The sequence below is a fragment of the Nicotiana sylvestris genome, chromosome 3 (genome assembly GCF_000393655.2).
Source record: "Nicotiana sylvestris chromosome 3, ASM39365v2, whole genome shotgun sequence".
Classification (NCBI taxonomy): Eukaryota; Viridiplantae; Streptophyta; class Magnoliopsida; order Solanales; family Solanaceae; genus Nicotiana; species Nicotiana sylvestris.
The window spans coordinates 208471825-208483090 of NC_091059.1; the positions used below are offsets into that span (position 1 = coordinate 208471825).

Genomic DNA, 11266 nt, shown 5'->3' on the forward strand with positions numbered 1-11266 from the left:
ACCACATTAATGAAAATATAGACAAGAAGGGACAGTACCAAATATATTAAATATCTTATAGACATGAAAAATATAGAGCTTTAGAAAATTTCAAACACCAAGAAACTACGGAAGTCCTCCTCTGAAAGAAACTTGAGAAACTGTGCTTTTATTTCAACAAACAAAGATATTTATATCACCAAATCAGCCAAATCACAAACTATTATTACAGGATTCTGAAACAGAGAAAGTAATGCACAAATTCAATCAATATGAAGTTAGCCTGCATATTGAACAATCTTTTTCTCCAGCAAATTCTTGTCAGCACCTACTACTCTGTCAACCTCCTTGCCGTTTTTTATGAAAAAGAAAGCTGGAACACTACTGACGTTCCATCTTGAAGCCGCATCTCTTGCCTCATCTATGTCAGCCTTTAGAAATGCAGCTTTTGGATATTTCTCAGCCAAGCTTGTGAAAACTGGAGAAATGAAACGACAAGGCCCACACCATGTTGCAGTAAAGTAAAGGATAGCTAGACGCGACGCTCTTGAAGCAACATTTAACTTTGTCTCCAGTTCGCTCACAGAATGGATACCAATAATTTTTCCTGTATATAACAAACAAGTAAACGATTGCATAAATATGTAAGCTATTCTAAACCTCAAAAATGAAAATGGCACTACTATGCAGCATGAAACACACTTTTATTCATCACCTAACAAGTGATTGTTAATGGAAACCCAAATGAAAAATGAGAGAAACAAATTCTCTAGAAGAGATTAGGCATTACAATGTTCGGGAAATCAAATTTTGAAAGGCAGAGAGATACTAAAAGACACAAACTTCGTCAGCCAACATGCAATTTAAGTTACAAATAGTACATGCTCTTTAGCTTCAACATATAACCAACTGCTCAACAGCTTCTCCAAAACATCATCTAGCTGCTACCAGCAGCCTTCTTTATAATTTTCCTTCTCCCTTGAACAAACTATTCATAACCAAAAATCCAACCCCCTCCCCCGGCTTCCCAGCAGTCAACAGAGCTTCACCACCACCACCACCACCCCCCCCCCCAACTCCCCAAATGATGATGAGAATTGCCAACCTCTTGGCTGGACATGGAATGCTCTTAACACTTGAGCAATCTCCTTGAGATGATCTAATATCAGCGCAATTGCCGAAAGGTACCTAAGAAAGCCTAGAGAACCAGGGACACATCTCACCATGCAATTGTGTGCATATAGAACAAATATCTACATGATATCTGCACATCATCCATAGTTCCATATTCGCGTTTATCAATTTCCAATATACCTAAAGGTGCTCATTTACCAGTTTACATAGTAAAATGTGATAGTTCTTACAACTTACAGCTGATTATATATGGAAGTTGACTAACTCAACCAAGAAGGCTGAAATATGGTGATAGGTATTTTTCATTGGTTGGTATCGTGAATACCAGTCTTGATGTTCTTATCACTACATTCTAAACTGTGTTTTAATACATAGCAAGTAGATAAAGAAAAAACTGGATAATCACAGGAAGAGGTTGATAGGGATACTAATTATGAGTAATCATCCATTAGCAAAGGAATGATGCGATATTTCCAAAGTCATGACACTAGTTTAATATACGGATTGCTAAGAATGAAAGCTCGGTCACAACAGACAAAAAAGAAATACTTTGGATAAACTTAAATGCAACCATCAACTATCAAATGAGTAGTCAACTTGAATGACGAAATCTTACCACCATTTAAAACAGAAGCAGAGTCAGGATCCTGCAAAATTTTATTTTTTGGAAGAAAGAGTAACTCATTAGAAGAAGAAATTGAATCTATAATCAAAGCAAATAGAGGGGCTGCAGAAGGGAAACAGTAAAAAATCAGAAAATACCAGGCCTACTCAATAATCCAGATCTAGGTCCTAGTCATTTTTTGCCACTTGACTTACACCATGGATATAAATGCGGTTAAAATCAACCACATCTCTTGAATAAACAGCAAAAGAAATATAGAATCTCATTTTAACGGTGTGTAACAAGGTAAACTAATGTCGTATTTTTATCAGCAATTTCAGTCCCCCTTTCACCAATGCCCTACCCCCAGGAAAAGAGACATACAGTAAAGGGTCAATTAGGAGTATGGATCCAACTGGATGCTAGCTGAGATTAGCTATGAGGAGCTAACAAAACTGCCCAAGACAATGAGAAAGCTAAACGTTGATAATCATAGAAAGATGGTAGCAGTGCTTTTTAATTGTCACAGCTACCCTTTAGAGTGGGGGCTAAGCAGGACAGATGGAGCTCAAAAATGAGTTACTGTCACCAACCAATCAAAGGATGTATATATAACAAGGATATCAGCTTCAGGTGCAAACTAGATTGAGGAGTATTAACAGATGCGACAGGCTGAGGCCCACGGAAGAGCACAAACAGTGAATATATTCTTACTTCGAAAGTCACCTTATCAAAAGAAAAAATCTACTTCAAAAATCACATTGTGTGACAGGGGAAACACAAAAATAGACCGAAGAAAACTTACAGAAGCTTTATGTTGAGATTGTTGTTCTTTCTTTTCATCCTTTTCATAAGCTGCCTGCAACTCAATACAATGTCAAGATTAAATAAAAAGCAGCTTGCTAATCACTCAATACATTCAACACACTTAAACACCTTTGCTTCTGCTTGACGGCGCTGCCTCTCACGCTCAATTTTCCTCTGTTTCTTCTCTTGTCGCAGACGCTCATATTTTCGGCAGTGCTCTTCAATTTTACGAGCATTAGGTTCAACCTGCCATATTTACAGCCAGAGAAGCTGTTAGATTTAAAGTTTAAGGGTACGTCGGGGAGAAGTAATGTGCACAAAAAGAAGTTTGAAGATATGACCTTTATAAGTATCTCGGCAATCTCCTCATCAAAATCTATCGTCGATGCCACATGAAGGTCGCTAGCTGCCTCTTTCCATAAGCCCAACATTGCCCTAGCCATACCCCTTACTTTGTATGCTTTTGCTGAGTCGGAGTTGATCTTTAAATGAAATGATTTTAAGTGTCAGTAGGAGTCAAGATGCAATCGCGGGCATATAAATGAACCTAAAATTTCATTTCTAGTTAATGAAACCATGTTCGGAAATATCCTCCGAGAAACCTTTAATGCAGCATCAGCATCACGGATCGCGGCGTTGGGTTTTTTCAGCTTATTGAAGACACTACCTGTGTAGACATTAGTGTTTGTCAAAAGACCACTTGAATGACATAATACAGAATCCAAAACTTTAAGATGTTAGGAAATAACCTCTTGTGGCGTATAATATTGCAGAGTTTGGATTCAACAAAATTGCTTCTGTTAAATGATTTATGGCTTCATTAAGCTTGCCTGCCAGGAATATACAGTTCCAGTAAGGTGTAATTTCCCAAATTAAGATTGTAAAAGAAGGATCTATATTACTCATTTAGGTAAAGATTAACGTGCCTTCAGATATTGCATCAAGAGCTTTAGCTTTTGATGCTTGAGCAGCATCTCGATTTTCTTCAGTAACTTCACCTGAATAATCTCCCATCTGCAGTTAGACCACAAAAAAGAACTCATTAAATACTTACGAGTTAAGACCATGCTGAAGTTGAATCCACCTTAACGCTTCATCACAGACCTTTTGTGGAGGATCATTGTCAGGTTCCACAGTATCGGTGTTATCCAACTCAACATCAGACTCTATAATGTCCTCATCCAATTCATCAGAATGTTCACCTCCGCCTTTTTCCTGTGAAGTCATTGCTCGGCATTAATACATGAAAATAAACTACATTTCCCCATTTCACGTCGAATGTCATGGTTTTTAAATCTTTAAGTTGGACCATGCAAAAAGGATGACCACTTTTTCAAAATATCTTACCTATACCAAATATCATAAGAGTGTAACAAATCCTACAAATCTACTTTTTCAAAATAAAAACTAAATTGCACTCCACCTTGTTCAACCAATCATAACAAGTTTTGCACACATTAAACTAAATCTTTGGTCCAAAATAGAGAGCTGCAAACAATCAGATGTATTAAACTAGGTTATGTTAGTGGGCAAACCCAAGCTAGAGGATCGCAATGAGTAATAATAGTCTCCCTTATCAAACATATTAAAGTAATGGGCAAGGATGCTGTTCAAAAACTGTACCGTTTTTCACTCATCCCACAAATAACTGTACTCATCCAGCCATCCAAGGACAAGCATATATTTATATGTACTGATGCACATCAACCAATGTATCTTTTCATGATTACAGAGGTATTTTTCTCTCTTTTTGATATGGTAAGTCCTACCCCAAAATCCTCTCGGGGACCAAAAATGACCCTTCCCCACTTTGCTCCCATGGTGACTCGAGCTGCCGACCTTGTTAAGAGGAGAGTCCTTTACCACTACAGCAACCTCACTTGTCCCTAGAGGCCATTAATCTAAACTGAAAGATATTGGTAGCTGAACTTGCAATTTATGAATGAAACATGGCATTCTTGCATCATTTAATTGTGACGTCTACACCAAACCTCAGCTGGGACTGCCTTATTAGTACATGAAAGAGGAACCACGCTGTTTAACTAGATCTCCCATAGTGTGGCTATTTTACGGGAAACTGATAATCAATAAATGGGGGTACTTTCAAGTGACACAAATTTGAAAGACAAGTAGCTTCAGCGAAGTAGGACCAGGATAATCCATCAAGCAAGCTTCCTGCTTGACGAAAAAATCTACGAAAGAATTCTGTATCTCCAGCTATAACAAAATAAGGAGATTCAACATTTGAGTAAGCAAGTCTTAAATCCTAGTAAAGTGGGGATTATAATTCAGAATGGTTACCGTTATGTTAGTCAATTGAAATTTATTATATGGATGAAATATCAAATAAGTTGACACGAGCTAATTTTGTTGAGAAAAGATTAATAAAAGTATCTTCTTTAGACTGATAAAGTAGTATGTATTTTACACAAAAACAAGGGCGTGAAAATAAAGAATTGCTGAAGGGCGAATTGCTTACAGATTTAACGGATGGAGGAACTCGAGCACCCAAGCTGAAATCAATTCATTCAACAAAAAAGAAAAACACAATTTATCAACAGTTGGTTCGTTCAAGCAAAGCCCAAGAATATTAAAACAAGATTAGTGTAGACTGGTGGTACCTTTCGAGAAAATTCTTGAAAAAAGAAAGCGAAGGATTTTGTAAAATTGAAGGGTTTGTTTTGCATAGCTCCACGAATTGCTTTAGGTCTTGAATTTTCTCATTATCCATGATCGTCTTCGTCCCCCGAGTTCACTCTCTTTCTCTGTCTTATTAGTAGTCCAACATTTGTCAACTTCCAGAACTTTGTCCGCAGGATAGCCGAGGGTTTTTCCTCTAACGCACCAAAATAGTCCCTTAAGCTTATGGTTAGATTTATATTGGTGGTTAATGTATAACGTGGTACATATATGGTCCTTTAACTTTGCAAAAAGTGAGCACTTTTCGTCCAAGAGCGGGTTAGTGAAAGGCTCATTTAATTCCCTTCTCCTTTTTTTGGTTATAAACTTCTTACTGTGTCTAATCAAGAGTCCATTAAGATATCAGGTTACAACAACAATAACTATAAACTCAGTATAATCTCATGACCGAGGTGTGAGAGAGTAAATGTACGTGCGTCTTACCTTCAGGAAGGCAGAGAGGTTGCTTCCAGAAGATCCTCGGCTTAGAAAAAATAAAAGAAGGATAGCAGCAAGCACACCGATTAGAAAAGCTATGCCAAAATACAAAGAAACAAAACTAAAATTGATAATTGTAACCAGAAGACCAGAACGAAAGCAACACAAGCACACACAGAAGTCAAAGAATAGGAAAATTTATAAATAATGCTAACTCATGTACTAAAACTACTGTCACATACAAGGACAATGCTAGGCTACTTATCCTAACCTTTCACCTTAATCTTCAACCTCTACACTTTCTTATTCATGGATATGTCCTCAGTGAGCTTGAACAACACCATTTCTTATCTAATTATCTCTCCTCAATGCTTCTTCGGCCTACCTCTACCTCTCCTTGTACCCTCCGGGGCCAACCTCTCACATCTCCTCACTCGTGCATCTGTGTGTCTCCTCTTCACATGTCCGAACCATCTAAGTCTTGTCTCCCACCTCTTTTCTTCCACAAGGGTCACGCCCACCTTGTCCCGAATAACTTCATTTCTAAATTTATCTAGTATGGTATACCCCGCACATCCATCTCAACATCCGCATCTCAGCCACCTTCATATTTTGGATATGGGAGTTCTTGACTGGCCAACACTCTGCCTCGTATAACATAGTTGGTCTAACCACCGCTCTATAAAACTTGCCTTTAATTTTAGGTGGCATATTCTTATCACACAAAACACCTGAGGCAAGCCTCCACTTCATCCATCCCGCCCTAATACGATATATAACATCCTCATCGATCTCTCAATTCCCTTATATAATTGACCCGATATATTTAAAATTCTCTCTCTTATGGATGACTTGAGAGTCAAGCTTTCACTTCTTCGTCCACCACCTGAGTCGTCCCATTAAATTTGCATTCCAATTATTTTGTTTTGGTACTGTTCAACTTGAAACCTTTAGATTTCAGGGCCTGCCTCCAATTCTCTGAACTCTCGTTAATACCGCCTAGCGTCTGGTCGTTTTCCAAAGCAAATTGAAATGGACTGAAGGTAGGATATGAGTTTACTAACTCACCTTGAGCCACTTACAACTTGCTTGGATGGTTTTTATATATCGATTCATAATTTTTTTTATCGATTTATAATGTATTGTATAGTATTTGTATTATGTTGTACTGTATCGTTTTAATATATGCATGTGTTGAATAGATTGTATTGTTTGACGTCGTTTTATGATATCATGCACCAAGAATACGAAAAATAAACTTATAATATTTTTTTTTTAAAGTAAGGTATGATATAATATTATTATATAAAAAGGTAGGGTAAGAAATAAATAAGATTATTTAATAATTAAAAAGGGCAAGATGAGAGAAAAAAAGAATAAGTTAAAGATGCAAATCCACAAAATTGGTAGTTCCATAAAGTGGTACTTTTCGCTATACAGTAAAATTTAAGTAACAATCAAAACAAACATTGTATTTAAAATAACAATACAATACAATACAACAAGTAACAATCATCCAAACAAAGCTATTAAGGTGATTTGCAACAGTAAATCAAATTCTGGTTTCCATGTGTTTCAACTTCCACAAAAAAGGAGTAATTTTATTTTTGTCGATCTTAAGAAAAATACATAATGTTTGGCTTAAAAAAAATTCTGACCTGGATATCACTAGTCCTAAATATACAAGTTTACCGTGTCCATTTTATGCAAAAAATTATCTAAATTTTTGTTGTGCTTGTTGTACAAAATGGAGTGAGATTTACATTAACCGAGCTTTGCCAGCTTCCACACTTATGCTAAGCACTATACCAACTCATTTCCCAGCAACAGCAAACAATTTTGTTCAATTCCAACTTGGTGCTAATCCAAACACAAAACAATCTTAAAAAATCAAGAACACGTAATACCAAAACCCTAAACCTGAAAACTGCGATAAGAAAACGCCAGGCAAAAAGAAGAATGAAACATAACATTGAAAAGAATGCTTCTTTATATTGGCAAAAATGGAAACCTGCAGAAGGCTCACAGTGTTTTCAGATGAAAAGGCTCTGATCACAATTACAAGGAAAACAACCTAAAATAATATATCGCATCTAAGAGAGAACTGAAGTATTGAAGTCAAAACGACCACCAATTTAGCTTTAATAATCTAATCTGGTACAGTCTTCACCTTGTGTCTACATTATTTTGCCACTGTTGGCATTTCACGTCTCCTTGACCAAATTGATTACATGGGGGAGGAAAAGAGCCTAAAGAATCTTTTGCGAAACTTCTGCTTCCATATCCAAGAGTGCTGCATTCTGGGGATTGCTTGCAGCTGTCGTAAGGTGATGCACTTATTACCCTGAATTCAAGAACACAACAAGCTTTTAACACAAAAGTGGAGTTTTTCACACTTAAAAGGAAGTACCAAAAATTCTTTAGGACTTCACACTTATAAGCAATCCTTTGAGATAAACAGATAAAGGACTTCCCTTTCTCTTACACTTTATGAAACAGCAAAAATGAACTCAAATTAGGATGAAAACAAACCCCAAATTACCTTTCTTTGCGCTTCTCCAAGAACCGAGCCAATGATGCCTTGCGTGCCTGTGGTACAGCTGCATATGATAAATGCCCAATCATTTTGCTGACATAACGTACCAATAAACAAATTCAGCAAAGAATCTTGGTGTTTTCAGTTTGAAAAGCATAAGAATATACCTGATTGAACAAAGGTGGCAGGAACAGATCCTATGGAACTGGAAAATTTAGAAAGTTCTGCTTTATTAGAAGGAGATGGTAGGACCCCAATTGATTTGATAATAGTTACTCCATTTGTATTACTAGACACTCCAGCAGATTGAGATCCACAATGGGATGTTATAGAAATGGGGCTGGGGAGAGTAGGTGTTGTGTTATGGGACTGATTTACAACAAAAGAGTCAACAGAAGAGGACTTAGGTATGGGCGCCTGAACTGGAGATAGAGCAGATGTTGCACTTGGCGTAACAGGTGGTGCATTTCCAGCAAGCAACATAATAGCTTGAGCCTAATCCAAAAGAAGATATAATTGGTGAAATTGTCAACATAAGATACATTTATGAGACCAACATCAGGGAGAACCTAAAGGTCTAGAGCATTTACCTTCTCTGGTGAAACATTATCATAAACGCAGACGGAACCAGCATAAAAGATGGTCAACTGAGCAGGACCTGGGGGAGTTTTCGGAGCACCCCTGCCAATAGAGATCCATAATAAACTCAGCATCTCCCCTCAATAAAAGTTTTCTCAATTAAGACACCTTATATCAATGCCAGCTAACATACCTTAAATCAGTTGTGCCCACGACAGCGCTGTTAGTTGGAACAGCTGAAATGGGGCTAGCAACTGGATTCTGTCCAAGAGGAGAAACAAAGGACTTATGACCAGGCATAGTCATTGATACAGAAATCTGATTTGCTGGGTTGGAAACTGGGAGCACTCTGACACCATGAGATCGATGCATGGCGTGTGCATCATAGTGATGAGGAGAGAAAGTTGTCGACATGTAGTGTGTTCCACCTTGCTTTTCAAGCATCATATTTTTCTGACATTTAGAGGAACAACTAATGAAAAAACAGCGAATGCGAAAGTATTTATACAAATCTCTGGTACCATTTGACAATCCCATGTAGGCATTTTAGGTGGTATAATTAAAATACAGCTTATGAAGATCCATAACAAACCTGCCCGACACCAGAGTATGATCGATGACTCGAGTCGACAGCTTCAGTTGTGGTTATAGTCACCAATCCAGTTGATGCAAGAGAATCAAAACCAGTTTTTGGCCTATCCTCTTGAGCACCCTTGAAAGAGAGGTATTGAGGATGAGTCGAGATGTTGTTCGAGAATGACCACTGCATTGCTGAACTTCTCAGAGGTGCTGCAACATAAACAAGAAGAGAAGAAGATACCATCTTAATTAGTTGCATCCAACATTATATTTTCTAAGTGTATAAACAGGCTTCTGATGTACAAGAAATTAAATACCTACTTCACCTTTTAACTCTACCAATACAGAAAAGACAACTCCTTGGTAAATAGTTTGAAGTATATATTCAGAAAAGACAGACAAGAGGCCGACCCCCCAAACTATAAATTGTCATAACCTCTATGCTTTTTCCCAGACATTTTTTCCCTTATAATAAGAAAATCTGATGAAATAAATAATTCAAGTGCTTCATAGGTGCAGCTGAAAAAGGGGCTGAACATGTTCTCTTTCTTGAAATTAAAATACAGGCTGCTAAGTGCTAAGCATCTCATGTGCAATATAATAATATACAATATTTTATCTTCCAATGCATAAGATGAAGTAAAGAACATGGAAAACCATCTGGTCAAAGTAGTTTAAAAGTTTATACATAGAGCCATACTTTTGGCTTTCTTTAATACATTATTCTAATGGGGGAGCAAAAGTACCTTATTCATTACTTTAATTTTGTTCTTGGTAATGTACCACCATAATTTAATTATTCATTAAAAAAGGTGATTTGTGGGGCACCACAACTCATCTAAATTTTAAATTTTATTCTTCACAAATAAACTAATATAAGAGCTTATCAGGTGCACGTTAGTAATGTATATCCAACGCACAATATGCATTCAAAAAAGGTGCATGGACTACACTAAAGTCTAAACAAAGCCTCCTTCAAAATCCAAACTTAATAAAATAAAAAAAAACTAAATCCTATGGTTGCACAACACACTCCGCAACAAATATTAGCCATTATTTAATTTTACCTTTGAAGTATTCCCACTCAACGTGGACCACAGTACGTTACTTAATATAAAATTATACAGCTGTTAAACTTACATTAAACCAATAAAAAATTGTTTTGACAAATAGGAAACTATCTCGTCTTTGTTTTGGGAAAAAAAAAGCAGAGGAAATTTTCAAAAAATGAAACGAAAATCTTGAGATAGATCAAGATATCCGAGCTTTACTGCTTCATATGATTCCATAGCTGGTTTACAAGAAAAAAAAAATCTTCAACTATTTTAACATAAAGAGATATTTTCATAGAAATATTAATAATATGTAACTGGCCTAAAGATTCAAGCTTGAAATAAGAGGAAGAGAAAACATGAAACATAAACGAAAAGACGATATGATACCTGGATCTATAGGTTCTTCAGTGACTTCTTGCTTCACATGATGAGTCAAACCCATAAAATCTCTCTCCATTATTTTCACTTAAAACTAGCTCCAACTTCAGGATTTCGGAAATAGCTGACGAGATCGTTAACAGTTTGTTGAAAATAGCAAGAGAAAATAGAGCTGAGAGCTCTGGTTTTTCGGCTTTGAGGCGGAAGTTTGTTTATTGTGAAAGGAAAATGTGAGGGAAATAGTGCACAAGAGGTTTTAAATGAAGTCATAGCTTTGCTTTTTATCAGATAACATCACTGCCGTTCATTTTTCGAGGTAACCTTACCTACTTTTGGCTCCAACTTTACCGGTTATTACCGGTAATCGTCCCGTGCAATCTTTTATTTATTTTTTTAAAAAGAAAATGTTATATCTATTAATACATAATTTACAGTATATATTACTTTATTATTTGTTTTAGATTATAAATTAATTTTTATTAAATAAAATTATATTCA

At 36.5% G+C, this 11266-nt stretch overlaps 2 protein-coding genes across 2 annotated transcripts; both read right to left on the minus strand.

Moving 5' to 3' along the window:
• Positions 1-122: 122 nt before the first annotated feature.
• Positions 123-5375, minus strand: LOC104221048 (TPR repeat-containing thioredoxin TDX). Its single transcript, XM_009772028.2, has 11 exons — positions 5146-5375; positions 5004-5037; positions 3629-3739; positions 3451-3538; positions 3274-3354; positions 3127-3191; positions 2866-3006; positions 2654-2770; positions 2523-2576; positions 1730-1760; positions 123-586 (listed from the first exon to the last, which is right to left on the minus strand). Exons 1-11 carry the CDS (start codon positions 5253-5255, stop codon positions 258-260), a joined length of 1161 nt encoding a protein of 386 aa, XP_009770330.1. The 5' UTR covers positions 5256-5375; the 3' UTR covers positions 123-257.
• A 2238-nt stretch (positions 5376-7613) lies between these two features.
• On the minus strand, positions 7614-11021 carry LOC104221049 (protein TIFY 6B). Its single transcript, XM_009772029.2, has 7 exons — positions 10778-11021; positions 9349-9545; positions 8950-9209; positions 8768-8858; positions 8345-8672; positions 8184-8241; positions 7614-7985 (listed from the first exon to the last, which is right to left on the minus strand). Exons 1-7 carry the CDS (start codon positions 10845-10847, stop codon positions 7808-7810), a joined length of 1182 nt encoding a protein of 393 aa, XP_009770331.2. The 5' UTR covers positions 10848-11021; the 3' UTR covers positions 7614-7807.
• Between the last annotated feature and the right edge of the window lie 245 nt (positions 11022-11266).